The sequence below is a fragment of the Melanotaenia boesemani genome, chromosome 11 (genome assembly GCF_017639745.1).
Source record: "Melanotaenia boesemani isolate fMelBoe1 chromosome 11, fMelBoe1.pri, whole genome shotgun sequence".
NCBI lineage: Eukaryota > Metazoa > Chordata > Actinopteri > Atheriniformes > Melanotaeniidae > Melanotaenia > Melanotaenia boesemani.
Window position 1 is genome coordinate 10,499,848 of NC_055692.1, and position 15,922 is coordinate 10,515,769.

General features: G+C 42.4%; 1 protein-coding gene across 4 annotated transcripts in view; it reads left to right on the forward strand.

The window, feature by feature from the left end:
- The window catches only part of camsap1b (calmodulin regulated spectrin-associated protein 1b), a 28,463-nt gene that overhangs the window by 9,029 nt on the left and 3,512 nt on the right, over positions 1-15,922 (forward strand). For 2 of the 4 annotated variants that reach the window (XM_042000617.1, XM_042000615.1), the window contains exons 4-17: positions 3,424-3,585; positions 4,870-4,950; positions 5,267-5,299; positions 7,403-7,544; positions 7,781-7,920; positions 8,060-8,156; positions 8,991-9,147; positions 10,908-10,993; positions 11,074-11,158; positions 11,258-13,499; positions 14,845-14,981; positions 15,070-15,284; positions 15,454-15,556; positions 15,708-15,820. In XM_042000617.1, coding sequence (XP_041856551.1) covers positions 3,424-3,585; positions 4,870-4,950; positions 5,267-5,299; positions 7,403-7,544; positions 7,781-7,920; positions 8,060-8,156; positions 8,991-9,147; positions 10,908-10,993; positions 11,074-11,158; positions 11,258-13,499; positions 14,845-14,981; positions 15,070-15,284; positions 15,454-15,556; positions 15,708-15,820 — 3,793 coding nt within the window. The remainder of the gene's footprint in view (positions 1-3,423; positions 3,586-4,869; positions 4,951-5,266; positions 5,300-7,402; positions 7,545-7,780; positions 7,921-8,059; positions 8,157-8,990; positions 9,148-10,907; positions 10,994-11,073; positions 11,159-11,257; positions 13,500-14,844; positions 14,982-15,069; positions 15,285-15,453; positions 15,557-15,707; positions 15,821-15,922) is intronic. The other 2 variants (XM_042000618.1, XM_042000619.1) reach the window with 2 other exon arrangements.

The window sequence follows — 15,922 nt, forward strand, 5'->3', positions numbered from 1 at the left end:
CTTGAAGCTGGCCTTTCTTCTGGGTCAGCTTTAACTGTTTTATGTGTGTGTGTGTGTGTGCACAGGGTCCCAGTGTGTACACAGAGCTTGGGGCAACCTGCTCCCCATGAGGTTACTTGCTGATGAAGACCAGATTGAAAACAAAAAGATGTATATTTGTATATTTGAGCACCACTAACAGTCATTGAAGTGTTAAATGCAGTGTGTAATGTTAGGATATTTTCGTTTTCTGTAACATCAACTCTCATTGTTTTGTGATGCTTCTCTTTCATATGAGTAATATACTTTCACTTATCAAGACTAGTTCTCACACCAATTTTCTTTTATGTTCTAGTAATATTGGATCAATAAGCTATTTACACCATTCTATCCTTCAACTTTGCCATGTTTTTGACAGGGCAGCAAAATTAAGCAGTAATGTTCTACATGATTTAGAAAAAAAAAAGTAAGACGTTTTGAAGCAAAAATATTTTGCAGTCGTGTTCTTTGGTGTTGTTTTAGTTGGACTTAAAATATGGAGTTTGACAAATGAAGAGCTGTTTGCAGAGTCACATCACCACTTTTAAAGCCAGTCCTGATCTAGTGTTGAAAGTGTGCTGTGGAAGCTTGGCACCTGCAGTGAATGCTGTTGAATTATTATTGAAAACACAACATGCCTAACGTCTCTAATAATTTTTTTTCTCATTTTCTCAGATCTGTGTAATTAACTTACACAGTGAACACAGCATAACCTAAAGTGATTTGATTATTCTGTAGGTTATGCTGCATTCATTAAACACGATGTAAACCTGCATTTCAGTGAAGTGGGTTAATCCTGAAAGCAAAGGCTGAATGTCCATAGTGACCAGAGATCAGCCAAGTTCAAATAAATGTGACATGGCCCATATTCATACTTTCCTTTAAAAACAAAATATCTCTTCATACTAGTAGTAGCCTTCCTATGTGTGGAAGACCAGCTGAATCTGATCAGTCTTTATTATCCTGTATCTTTTCTTGTATTCACTTTTAACAATTTCTAACATTCTTTTTCATTTGTTAGGGGACATATTTTCTGTTTGTGTCTATGTGAGTCATGTTGCAGAGGAAGCTTTGAATAGCTCTCATTCACTATGTTAATAGGGCTAATCTCTGTGCACTTCCATCACCGATTGGATTAGGCTGCATGTTGCAGAGAGCACTGATTAAAACAAAGTTACATTTATTCTGCATCTTGATGAGTTGACTTGCTGGCATTGATGTTGCAGAACTAGATTGACCCTGTGTAGGTGACTTTTACATACATTATGAAGAACTTAAGATGAATGTCACTTTTATTTTTATTTTTTTCTTTTCTCTGTTTGGTTTAGGAAAGGCTGATATTGGACTGGTGGTAAATTTAAAGTGGGTGTCTCAGATCAGTGGTTTGATTGGCAGACATCAGATGTCAGGCCACTTGGAGCATAGATGCCTCACGCTGAGCTTTATGATTACATAATGATTTAGAAAGCTGGTTTAACACTGGACACCCGCTGAGCTGAATGAGAGGTTTTGGCTCTGGTTAAGTCATAGTAGTCATTTAAAGCTATGCAGTTGTTTGGGAGACTCCGGATTGTCTCACTCGAGCTCTCAATGAGCTGTTAGTGTTATCCCATAATTCTCAATTGTTAATCCCCATGCCGTAGAGTGTGTTAAGTACTAGAATCCACTTGTCACTAATGAGGAGTTGTGGGTTACTAATGCCTATGTTGAGCATCAGTGTATTTATATAGTCTGCAATAGCTGGGACTGAACGCTACAAGCTTCTTTTTTTTATTTTTTTTATTTTTTTTTTCCCCAGGACAACATTTATGCAGGTTTACATATTTGATACACATGGAATATGGTGCAATAGTTTTATTATTTTATTTGCTCTTGAAATGACAGAGTAAGCATGTAGAACAGACCATGTGTTTGAGTAATAAGTTCTATCAGTTTCCTCCAGGACTTTTTCTTTTAAACTGTGGTTGAGGGCTTTGACACCATATTTGTTTTTTACCTTTATCAGGTAAGTGTGTTCTGTATATAATATTTTTGCATTTTACAGTTTAATTTTACTCTTTTTCTCTCTTTGCCATTCTATAATGCTTCTGTAACACTGACATTTCCCAGTCTGGGATTTTTAAATACGTCTGATTCTGATGATGATGATGGGTCTGCTGTACAGCTTCCCTGTTGCTCTCTCCTGCTCTGCCCCTCCACTTTTCTCATCCCTACTAGTATTTTTTTATGAGACTTATTTAAGGAACAGCTGATCGACTTGCTGATACAGTATGAAAATCTATACAGCGGTCCCTCACTATAACGCGGTTCACCTTTCGCTATTGCGCAGATTTTTTTAGTGCAATTTTGCATGCTTTTTTAAACACACACTGCGTCCTGTGGTTTCATTTTATAATACTGGACTTATTTTTCTATGAAGGTTTGAACTTTGAGGGTGTTTTAAACAAGAGAGAAACGTGTGAAAATGTTAGTGCCTGTCTGAGAAAAGTGTATAAAGTGTGTAGTGAGGGGTTTTACAGCCATGAACATCTATAGAAACTTTAGGTTATTTACATAACCCCGGTTCTCTGAGTATTATGAGCGAGATGTCGACAGAAATGACCCAATCGTTGTCGCACAAGTTGCAACAGGAATGCGTGTGTGAGCATCCTGAATTTGTATTTCCGGAGATATCTGTTCAGAGCACGAAGATCCAGGGTAGGGCAAATCCCGTCGCCCCCATCCCATAGTGAGACATCGAGCGAAATATTATAGAGAGAACTATAAAAATAAAGCTGACTGCTTTCGCTTATTGCGGGTAATTTTTAGAACGTAACTCCCGCAGTTAACGAGGGACCACTGTACATCACATTTGTCATTTAAAGACATGGACACCGCACCGTGCACAACTCTGCCCTACCACCGACAAAGTTTCACATTAAATATGAAATAACTGGGTCAATTGGGCATTGCACCCCCCCAACCAACTTTTTTCTTGTCGTTGCAGCCTCGAGAAGTTCTCACTTCTTGTGGAGTATGTGACATTTACTCCGTTTTATCAACTCTCAAGCGAGCTGCAGTAGAACCAGACAGGAAGTTGAGACTTGTTAGAGTTTTAAAAACTAACTTATTAGCAGAGCAGTGTTACATTTCCTGAGTACAATTTCACACTCTTATTATAGTCCTAAATGTGCACAAGTATACCCTTTATGTTTATATGGATCCCTTCATAAAATATAATTTACGTTTCTAACATCTGGAAAAAACAAAAAACACAATTCTGAAGGCATGGTGGCTTTTATTTTGCCGCGGTGGTGCGCTATGGTCATGTACATGAAGTGGAAACCCTGTATATATGTTTAGACAAATCTGTATCTACATTTGCTAGATATGTTTGTCCCTTGTTTCTCTTTGTGTCTCACCCAGAGTGCGCACATGTCAATGATTGATTCCTTGATGATGGCCTACACAGTGGAGATGATAAGCATCGAAAAAGTGGTGGCTTCTGTCAAGCGCTTCTCTACCTTCAGTGCCTCTAAGGAGCTGCCCTTTGACCTGGAGGATGCTATGGTCTTCTGGATAAACAAGGTTCAGAAAAGCACACAAACATAAACCACACAGTACATTGAAGTTGAACACAATTATTCACAAGTTTTTATCTGCATTTAGTCATTTAACTCTCTAAAATTGAGTTTGGGATTGTGGGATAAGCACCATGGGGGTTAATTAACCCGGTCCGCACTGACATTATGGGTGACAGTGGGTCCTCTTAAAGTCTGTAGCTAGAACACTGGAGACAGTCGCACAGATAGGACCGCAGACATAAGTGGCTCGGGCTCATGTTGCACTTAAATAGCTTGAAGGCCTGAGGCAGCGAAAGCCCTGTCGCAGTGTGTCCAAACATCATCGTCATGGTTCACACCATCTTTTTTAGGGAAAGGAGAAATATCTGTTACTATTAGACGGTTTGTATTACACAGAATCTAATCACTCTTCAGTAATCTACTAAACCCAAATGTTAAATTAATTCTATTATTTTTATTTTAACTGATTAATATATTGTTTGTGTGTGTGTGTAATTTTTTTCTCATCTGACTAATCACTGATTTAATAGAAAAAAAACAAGATGCTTGTTTATAATTGGGTAGTCTCTGCATTATATAAACATGGAAAACTGCTGAAGCTTGACATTTTCTTCCAAGATTTCTCTTAAAAGCAGTTCTTTCTGTATGTGGGAACAAGTTTCTAGCTGGACAAAACACTCGTTTTAATATAACTGACATTTGAAATATCTTTGCTTAAAGATTCTTTCAGGTGGTTGGTGTTCATGAGGCTAATTGTCACACTGTAAATGCATTTTAAAGTTGCACATCTGTAAAGCTGATTTCAAAGGGGAATATCAAAGACAAACTGTTCACTTGATTGTCTTTGTCTCTTTCAAAAGAGGGTAAACGTGCATAAAGCGGGGGTGGAAACACTTTTTGAATCAGTTTTGATGTAGCAAACATGTCGCTCACATTCTGCTTGAAAAGAATAAACTTGCCAACACTTGCTTACTTGATGGAATTATCATGACATACCATCAAGGAAAGCGTTCTAGGACTTTTCTGTTTTCATCCTGTATTGTAGTAGAGGATTCTAGGTATGTGTTTTCTTCTTTAGAGACAGTTGTGTTTGTTCAAGCCATGCCTACTGACAATGCTGCACAGACCAGTTGAATAAGTTTAGGGCAAACCAGGACGTACAGACATGTCAGATGTGCTTTTTTAATTTCATGAATTCACTTGGTACGTTTAACAGTCCATTATATGCATAAACCTGGGGTCTTCTGTAAATATAAACATACGGTATATGGTAATATTTCTCCTGCAGGTGAACATGAAAATGAAGGAGATTATAGAAAGGGAGCACAAAGTCAAGCACCACCCCCTGGAGTCCCCCAGTCACCAAAAGGTAAAGCCAATAGGTCTAAGAGTCAAACAAGTCCAAAAACGTCAAATGCCGGATTTCCTTTTAAAAATTGATTCTTTTCAATGCTTGTATCCAACTGGGTCAAGAAAATCTTGTTTCTAGACAACACCCTCCTTCAAAGTTAAGATGAGAAATGTCTCTTCCTAAAAGCATTTAGCAGATCTGGCCCTCCTCTCTTTCTCTGTTTACTCCGGAAGCAGATCTGATTCTTTTTCTCTGTGACCTCTGACCTGTTAATCTTTCTGCTCCTGTTCCTCATCTGTCCCTCCCACCCCTCTTATCCCTGCAAACTGGATAGTCTCCCTCCAAATGGTATTGGAAGCTAGTCCCTGTAAGTTGGCTGCCAGCTCCCAAACACCCATTCTTCCCCCTTATCCCCCTTGCACGCATAGTTTTGTGTTGATGTGCGCGCACACTCCACCATGGCTCATTCAAGCTCATTTTGTGCCGCTTGTAGCCTGTGTATTGGCAAGGGGGAGAAAGCAGACATTTTTTTCCCCTTGTGATAAATGTATCACACAGGTGTTAGGTTATTCCAACCCTTGTGAAGTGTTCAAAAGATATTTCTTCAGCTACGCTTTGTGTGCTTCGTCATTTCAAGCTCAATTAGGCCATGTGAATTTTCTATGCTTCAGTGTATGTGGTATTTGCTTGCCCAATGAGAATAAAAAGCAAATCCTGCCCACACCTCTCCTTTGCTTTGCAGACCACCTCTTGTCACTGATCTGCTCCGTCATTCTTCTTCCAGTCTTTCTCTTTTGCTCTGACACACACTTTCCTATGTGCCCACGGCTTCCTCTGACACTATTTCTGCTCTCTGTATCAGCCTGATGTCATGCCAGAGTTAGCCCGCTGCATGCTGGAGTCGCAGGATCTCTCGGAAGTGGTACAGTGTGTTGTAGTCAGGGGATAGACTCACTCATGTAGAATCTGTTGTGTAGTTAAGCTCCTTGTCCTTAGCCTCTCCTGTGATTTGTCACAAAAGCTGCCTCAGTGGAGTTGGTGTAGTTTTGTTGAACAGCCCTCTGAAATTGTGCGGTATTATGCAAATCTATTAACATACAGGTTATTTTTGGCCAACATTGCTAATTTTTTCCAGATTTTAACCTAGTGTGGTGTTTAAAATCATCCATATTTTTTCCCTTTTTTTTATCAACTGTTAATGAAAAATACTTCATTAATTAACTGAAATCTAATGCAACCCAGTACAACAGCTGTGAGGTTACTTATTAAAAGTTTTCTATTGATATTGCAATAATGTCATTATCATGAATCCGTTAGCCTACAATAATTGTGTTGTAAAAGTCTGAAATTGCAACAGTTATAATTAATCTTAGAAGCGTATTTGTTTTGCAAACTGCAAATTCAGTAATAAGCATGCAGTTGAATTATTGCACATCACTTGAAACCGAGTGTTATTGTCTCAGGAACGGCAGAATTTAAGGCTGAACTCTGTTGTACTGAACTGCATTTGATTTTGATAAAATGGCCTCTTATGCTGGTTTTTGTGTTGTTGGAGACGTTTCCCCTTGATCGTTATCCAACTATATTGCCCTACTGTAACAGTGATTGTTAGATTGACTACTTATTAAGAGGGTTTGTCCCAGAATATTTAAAATATCGAGAAGTCATGCAGAAACATTTAAAGTTAAATGCAGCAGCACTAGGTAAAAAAGTCTTCTCAAACTTCCTGTAAGGTTTGTACTCCACATTTTAATAAAGATCTTTAAATGATTTGCATTTATTTTCTATGATAAGTGTATGCATCTGTGGAGGCTCAAATCTGCTGCATTTACTTTTATTACTGAATGAGCCCATGTGTCCAAATTTGTGATGAATGAGTTACTTGGCTAAACATACACTTATTCCACATACAGTAAGTGGGCCAGTGATTACTCCAGTTTTCATCCCAGTCCACTGGTTTAACTGGGATTTATCACTTGCCACCTTCTTGTTAAAGCCAGAGGGAGGGTGACCTCCCTTCCTCTCTGTGTCTGTCATGTTACAGCTCTAACACCGTCACCTCCATCTCAACACAATTAACCAGGTCTTCCAGGTTCTCCCTAACATGGGTGATCATGGTACTATTGGGCCTTTTCATTCACCATCCACCAGTTTTGAAAAACAATTTGGCGAAAAAAAAAAAACTTCAATAAAATGCCATTTCCAATAAAATACTTCTTGCTGTGAATCTCCAGGGGAGAACCTTGACCTGACGCCTATTAATTGGCTATAACATTAACTGAAGGAGACACATTCATGGTGAATAGACAGATTCATTCACTCAGATGTGAATCTCAATGCGAAAGGTTGATGGTTGTGTACTAGTCATAGCTTTTAGCGTGTTTTGTGGTTTGTCACTTGCTGACAAGCACCTTGTGTTTTTTGTCATTTTATCCTCATAAATTCCTGATCATCTCCCCCTGCTGGTTAGGTACGGTATCGTCGGGAGCATGCTTCAGGTCGCCAGCTGCCCTTCTTTCCACTGCTGGAAGACCTGATGAGGAATGTTTGTGATGGAGCTCCACTGCTCACGGTGGTCCATTACTACTGCCCAGACATCATGAAGCTGGAAGGTATAATGTTCTTCATGCAGACACTTCCACATGCTCCACGTTTATTTGTAACATATTGAGTTATTTCTTGTAGTGCACAAACTTCCTCTCATGTCACACTGAATTAAATGTCCGTGTGTGATGCTATTTTTGTTACTTGCACATGGCTTCCAGATCCAGTCCGCTGTGTAACATTTATAGCTATCGGGTCATTGAGCTGTATCCTGGTCTAACCTGCTCTCTGCCTGTCTGATCAGATATTTGCCTGAAGGAAGTTCCCTCTATTGCTGATAGCCTGTATAACATCCAGCTCCTCAGAGAGTTTGCCAACGAGTACTTGAATAAAAGTTGCTATCTGACAGCGGAGGACATGCTCTACTCCCCACTAGTGCTCAAGGTACAGAAACTAATAGATATTTGAATTGCAAAGTTAATCTTTTATGAAAGATCTTAAATATTTATCATCCATCAGTTCTTTAACGCTCCCACTTATTTGAATTTAAGCATTTGTGACATTGTTCTTGTCTTCTATGTAGCACAATGTGATGGTGTTCATCGCTGAACTTTTCTGGTGGTTTGAAACTATCAAGCCGGAGTTTGTCCAGCCCAGAGATCTCCAAGAGTTTAAAGATGGTAAGTCAAAAGCAAAGCATGGGTTTAAAGTTATATGTTGACAGTGTAGTTGCTGATGGGTGTGTATCAGTCTCTTAAGGCGAAACACAGCAGGCAAAAACCCTGTTTTTTCATCACCTGGTCAGTTATGAAATTTTGGGCTTTTTCATGCTTCTTCTTTGAAGTTAGTGGAATGAAAATGTAAAAAAAAAAAACACATTTAAGGTGTTTTGTCTGTATACAAATCCAAATTTCAAGTTTATCTTCTTACACAGAACATGGTGCAATGTTTGCTGTCTGCATCTTGTCATGTTCGGTATTGTTTGAAAGCTCTGTCCTTCCTCAGCGATGTGATCTCACCCAAGCATGACAATTCCCCTGTATTAGCACCTAAACATGATAGTTAAGGGGAAGGTTTTATGCAAAGTGCAAAATCTCATTAGCTGATCTCAAATTCTGACCATTTAATTTGTTCATTCTGGTCACATGTCACACTATTTCAAATTCCTGTTTGGCTTTTCGTGGGACTTATAAAAGCAAAATGCCAAACGAAGCGCATCTAAATTTTGTTCTCGGAGTAGATAACTGCAACAGTCATGTGTAAGAGGACACGGGACAACACAAACACTGAGATCAGTTAATGAAAGATCCACGAGTGCATCAACTGAGTGTAGTGAACAATAGTCTTAATGGAAATAATAACCAGGAAAATTTCCCAAGGATACCCGTTTCTTATAAATTTTGTCCCATTCACTTCTGGGGTCTCGTCTTAAGGAGGATAAAATTATCATTTTAAGTGCAAGGCTACATTTGTCATTATAGAGTTTGATGGTCAGTTTTCCTTATTTCACTCAGCTCGAGCCATAGCTCATCCCAAGAGTGCCCGCCCATCTGTGCCCATCTCCAATGCCACCAAGCGCAGCTTCCTACCTAGTCCAGGCATGGCTGAAAACCAGAGCAGCCCTGAAGTCTGTAACAGGTACTTCCTGCACCATGAAGACTCTGACCCCCTGTAAGTCTCTGCTCACTTTCCTTTACATTATTCATCATCATGACTACTGCTAACACTAGACCTACCAGAGTAGGTAGATATGCAGCGGTGCCACGTTTTCACCCTCATGTTTCCTTCACCTCTAACCCTCTGTCTCAGTTCTTATTCATAGCATTCGTTTCGTGTCTCACTATGGGGAACGCCTCCTGCGTGACCTCGTCAGAAGCTCAAATGTCAATTTAGCCAGCCCTGAGTGGCTGGCACTGGTGACGTATGTCTATGTTTGGAGAAGCTCCGAGCCCCTATTTATAGGGCTGACAGTGTCAGTCGTCATTCAAAAACCTCTTCTCGCTTCTCACAGAAGCCATATGACAACTGAATCCTGGGTGCAACTGTCCACCGACTGGGTGCACAACTCGGTCACCGGGTGCTTGTTCCCATTAACACAGTTGGTAAGCTCACAAGGAGTAGCAATACCTTTCAGCAGCTTTTATAGGTGCAGAGTAGCAATACTTCCACCGAAAGAAATAGCAATATTTCTCTCAACGAAGTGGCAACGCTTTGCTAACTGGTAGCAATACTTCGAAGAGTAGCTCAGCTGTGATCTGCTTTTCACGGCTAGTCAGGTTATGTTTTTAGCTGCACAAGCTTTAAAGCGGGCTAAATATCAGGCTAGCTCTGACAGCCCCATAGCTATCCATGGCTACGGCTGTCAACCTCAGTGTAAACCCAAAGCTTTGCCCCTGCGGCAATAAGATATCAACATGGGACACTCATCCCGTGTGTGTGACATGTCTAGGCCTAGCTCACGCCAAGGCTGCAATGACCTCCACAGACGAGTGCATCCACTGCGCTGCCTTCCCACATAAACTGCTTCGCCGCAGGCTAGCTCACCAGGCTAACTTGTCGAGTGGAGAACCAGTGATGTGTGAAGTGGCTGCCCCTGAAGTGGATATGTGTGAGGGATTGGTCGCTACACCTGGTCCGAGCTGGGCAGATGCAGACCCCCAGCAAGACTCTGCCATGTTTCCCCTGCTCGAGACGGATGATTTGTGTGGGGACACTGCCGCCTCTCGCGCTGTCCTGGAACGGGAGGGCTACGATGACCGAACCGAGTCGGCAGACTTGGAGCTCCTATTATCGGAGGAGGAAGAGGAGTCCTTCCCCCATGTTAACACCTGTGGGGCTGCAAAGCTGGTTGCGTCTCCCCTGGATTTTGATATGCAGGACACAAAACGAATGCTATGAAAGAGAACTTTAGGTTACTGTCGTAACCCCGGTTCTCTGAGTAGCATGAGTGAGTGTCTCACCAGATCACCCTCCTTGCAGTCGAAGCGAGGAAGAGGTGAGCTTGTTTTGAATGAAGACTGACGCTATGTCAGCCCTATATATAGGGGCTTGGAGCTTCTCCAGACATAGACGTACGTCACCAGTGCCAGCCACTCAGGGCTGGCGTAATGACATTTGAGCTTCTGACGAGGTCACGCAGGAGTAGTTCCCCATAGTGAGACACTCACTCATGCTACTCAGAGAACTGGGGTTATGACATTAACCTAAAGTTTTCTCTGTGTTAAGCTGGTTGTTGATGTGAGTTTTTGTGCAGTTTTTCATACCACCTGCTTGTTTGTGTGTTTAAAACTTCTGGTTTGTACGTTAAAAGTGTTGAAACATAACAGGAACCATCACATTGGCTTGAAATATATTTTGTGTTTGCTGTAACCTGAAAATTTCCCAGCAAACAGGACTTCAATTAATTTGTGATTGTTTTTGTTTGCTTTTAGTAAAGGGGGTCCAACGTTTAGTCCCTCTCACCCTCTCTTGCCCCTGAGACAGAGACAACAGAAGCAGCAAGGAGAGGACAGTGCTGGTAAAGATGAGTCAACATGTTTTAGGAATGGAGGTTCTCTTTCTAGTCCAAGTCATACTTTTCTTTTTCTTTCCCGGTAGGTCTGAGAAACCGTTCAAACTCTCTTACTCAAATGGATGGAAAACAATCCAGAAGCTCTGTAACGTTGCCTGACAAGAGACAAAGGTGCCTGAAAATACATAATCTTGGCAATGATTCAGGTTCATTATGGTTGTAATCTGTGTATCTAAAGCTGAGTTTTTCCCACATGCTGTCTTTCTGCAGACCAGTCTCCACTCTGAGCCCCTTCATGTTGCATTCAGCCACAGACAGCGATGCAGACATGGCGTCTGTCGATAGCGTGAGTCTTGCTCGCTCAATTAGCAAGGACAGCCTGGCATCCAACGTCATCAACGTAACTCCCAAACACCAGACTTCTGTTCACCAACCTCCACACGCTGCCATACGCAGAGTCAATGGCCACAACCTGCTGAGCAACGTCAACATTGAAGATGAGGAAGAAACTCTGGTGGCGGCCGCCAGGACCAGTTCCAAAGCAGCTGTTACAGTTGGACTCAAAGCATCCTCAGACCCCAATCCTGCGTCGGACAGTTTTTACTTAGAGCCACTAATGCCTGCCATGCTCAAAACGGCCAAAGAGAAGTCTGTATGCCTGAACAAGGAGGAGGAGAGTGGTGAGGTAAGCCGGTCTGCAGGTAGAGGCTCTTTACGCTTAGATGGATCTACAGCTGCCGTTCGAAGGAAAGCTCCTTCCACTCTGAACCAAACATTTACTCCTACCACTGAGGAAGAAGAGGTGTCAGGTGAGTTGCAGCGGCAGCCGGCCGATTTCAGATCTACACTCACCAGCAGTTTGGACTCATCCAAGGAGCCAGCTGAAGGTTTCTACCTTCATTCAGATACTGAGGAACCAAAGGGTGACCAGAGCCTGGATGCTGAGCTGGAAGACCTGGATGAGGAAGAAGAAGGTTTGGATGAAGCTCTTACTACTAAAGACACAAGCTATCCCAGGAAAGCATACAACGAAGAAGAAGAATCTGCCAAGCTCCAAGAGGATATGAATGTGAAAGAACACGAGGACAAAGACTTTAACGGGGGCAGCGGTCGGTCTAGCCCTTGTCTCAGCACACACTCACAGAGCAGCAGCATGGCCAGTGGCAGCGTGCGCATGACCTCCTTTGCTGAGCGTAAAGCCCAGCAACAGCGCTTTGGCAGCAACCATGACCTACGCTCCAGTGCCTCCAGCTCCCAAAGGACCACTCCCGATGGATCAGAGTGCAGTGGGCCCCTGGCTTCTTCCTGGAGAGTTAAAAGAGACCAAAGCCCCTCCTCTCCTTTGGGAGGATGCACACGTGCAGGTGATGGCAGCAGTGGCGTGAATGTACTGGCTTCTGAACTTGTTCAACTCCGCATGCAGCTCGAGGAGAAACGACGTGCCATTGAGCACCAGAAGAAGAAGATGGAAGTGCTGTCAGCAAAGCAGAGACAGAAGCTGGGCAAAGCGGCCTTTTTGCACATTGTAAAGAAAGGTGGAGGAAAGAGCGACACATTACCCAACCCACTTAAAGCTGACATATCGAAAGCTGAGCTTAACGGGGAGAAAGGACCATCAAGTAAAGATGACATGTGTGTTGATAAATTAAGAGGAGAGAAGGAGATGGAGGAGGCTGTCCCTCCTGGTGCCTTAGAAGCAGAGAAGAAAGGGAATAGCGGAAGCTTCTATCTAGACGAAGAATTGGACCTGAATGAGTGCAGCCGCTCCATCGAGCTGCTGAATGAAGCCATTGGCAGCATCCAGCAGCAGATGATGCAGCTGTCGCTGCAGCAAGAGATGCTGATGAAACAGAATGTACAGTCTCCACCCGGTGCGACTCCACCTCCTCCTCACACCAGCGATAAAAACGGTGATTTGAAGACTGGGTCGAGTTTTCACTTTGTGGAGCACCTCTCTGGTACTGCTCCGACTAGAAAACCCCCCAAGCTAAGCTCAGGACGTAGCTCTAGGTCCAAACCATCAGAGCTGAAGATAGCTAAAGAGCAGAGCAGGCAGGCCTTCAGGACCCCCACTCCCACCCAGAGTGGGTCAGAGATGTTACCAAACCCAAGGCAGCTGGCTGGGGGCAGGTCCCCCAAGGCCGAACAACCCAGACACCCCACAGCTGGAGAGACAATCGACAGGCCAGGATCTGGCCATGTCCGAAGCGCCACCTTCCGCCTTCATGATGAAGCAAATTTGCGCCTGCCGACCCGGGTGGATCTGACGTCGGTGACCGCCCCAGAAGTGTCCTCTGAGTGCCTGTCCAGTACCCCGAGGGAGTCTGAACTCGGTTCCTCAGATGGTTTAGGGAGAGACAACTCATCAGAGGAGATGCAACGCAGCAAATCCCACCTGATAGAGGTGGACCTGTCAGAGCTGAACCCATGTGAGGAAGAGGAGGGTCCTGAGGACAAAACAACAGAGGATGGAGAAGGAGACCAGAAAGCAGTCATGGGCTTCTTCTTTAAGGTAACTGGATTTTTTTTCTTTCATATTATGATGACGATTTCTTAAACTGTACATCTGCTTCACATAGATTTTTTTTTTTTTTTTTTTATCAAAGTCTTTTTATTTATTTTACAAATGCTTAGCAACAATCGTACATAGTCAGTAAACAATATTTCTCTTTTTTTCCTCCCAAAACCCTGCCCTCAACAAGTAAACAATATCTAGCCAGACAAATATGCTTCGTATAGATTTATACACAGTGATGTATACACTGCCCATCCAGAAAAAAGTCTCACACTTAGTTTTGTTGGACCGGCTTGAGCTTTGATGATGGCACACATCTGTGACATCATTTCAGTAAGCATCTGCAATGTCATAACATTGATTTCCATTCAGAGTTGCGTTTATTTTTCTTCAAGATCTTGTATTTGATGATAAGAGAGTTGGACCACTCTGCAAAGCCTTCTCCAGCACATCCCAAAAATTAAGTGAAAATTATGTCTAATGCTCCCTGAACCACTGGTTCACAATTTCAGCTTGATGAATCCTGGTATTTTCATCTTGGAATATGGCTGTGCCATCAGGGAAGAAGAAATCCATTCAGTAAATTCAGGTAACAGCTGACCTCATTCATTGGACACGTAATGTTGCTGAACCTAAACCTGACTACCTGCACCAACCCTAGATCATAAACTGCCCCTACAAGCTTGTGCAGTAGGCACTCAGCATGATGGGTGCATCACTTCGTCCGCTTCTCTTCTTACCCCGATGCTCACATCACTCTGGGTCAGGGTAAATCTGGACTCATCAAACCACATGATCTTCCATTGCTCCAGAGTCCAAGCTTTATGCTCCTTAGCTAATTGAAGCCTTTTTCTCCTGTTAGCCTCACGATTAGTGATTTTCTTATGGTCCCTTGAGTTCCCTTCACACTGTGTGTGCGGAAATGTTCTTACTTTCACTATTCAACGTAGCCCGGTTGTTTTTTTTTTACAACTGGATTTCAACAGATGAACATCTTTTCTTCGACCACAGGATGTGTCTTCCAGCATGGCTGTTTAAGAAATGAGAAGCTACACAATGCATCAGTTGGACATAAATAACTTGTTGCCAGCTGAAAAATCATCATCCATGTAATTATCCAGTGGGAGAGTCTCTGACCTATTTGCTTAGTTAAATCCAGGTGGTGACTGTCTTTTTGAACAGGTAGTATTTTTACACTGTAGTGTTTTTTGATAAGTCGATTTTATGATTTAGCTTGTCTTTTTTTTCCCCCCAATAGATAAAACAAACAGTATGGGATAAAGCCAGTCGTTTATATTTCCTTGAAGTTGTACGGATTTGTGATTCTGTGTTCATGTTGTAGGATGAGCAGAAAGCGGAAGATGAACTTGCTAAGAAGAGGGCAGCGTTCTTACTGAAGCAGCAGAAGAAAGCTGAGGAGGCTCGAATCCGTAAACAACAACTAGAAGCAGAATCTGAACTCAAACGAGATGAAGCCAGGTAAAAGATTTTTTCAACATCAACACAAAATTCAGAAACTCATCACACCGTAAAAGTCTGACATTCGGATGTTTGGCTTCAACACCAGGCGGAAGGCCGAGGAAGATCGTTTGCGTAAAGAAGAGGAGAAGACGCGGCGGGAGCTGATAAAGCAGGAATATCTGCGGAGGAAGCAGCAAGAGATGTTCGAGGAGCAAGGCCTTGAGAAGCCCAAAACTCCCAAACCGAAGCAAAAACACAAACATAAGTCTGTCTTCAGAGAAGAATCCTCTGGTGATCATTTCTCCAAGTGCTCTTCCACACGTGAGATTGTTACATCACTACTTCACCTTTTAATAAAACTTCATTTCTCTTCACGTTACAGTTTGGCCATTATTATACTTTTCATGCATCTCGTTTAGAATAATTTAATTCCAGTTGATAAGAAGCCATGTTAAAATGGCACAATCTTAATGTGGTCTCCTCTACATAGCTGACAACCTGAGCAACGCCCAGTCAGGCTCCAGTCTGTCTCTGGCATCTGCAGCTACAAACGAGGCCGACAGCGTCAACTCTGGAGGGGCTGGCTCTCAGCGGTAAATTGATCTCTGACTGTGTTTATACTTGTAAGCTTTAATGAGTAAGAATATTCTGTGCATTGTGAATCTCCTATGTGGTATTTTTTTTCTAAGATGCCATCATGTTGTTTTACATTAGCTCAACCTGTTTGTGTTTCACTGCGTTTAGCTGCGACTCTGTGGAGTCGTTTCCAGGCAGTCGGAACAACAGCCGAGCTGCAGAAAGAGACTGGGACAACGGTTCCACTGCATCTTCCATCACCTCCATGGCTGAATACACGGGTAACTGCAGATTTTGTTGTTTATATTTTCAGCTTTATTGGACATTACTGAGATTATTACCTTTGTCCCCTTTTGTTATTAGTTGATCTAAATATTAAAAAC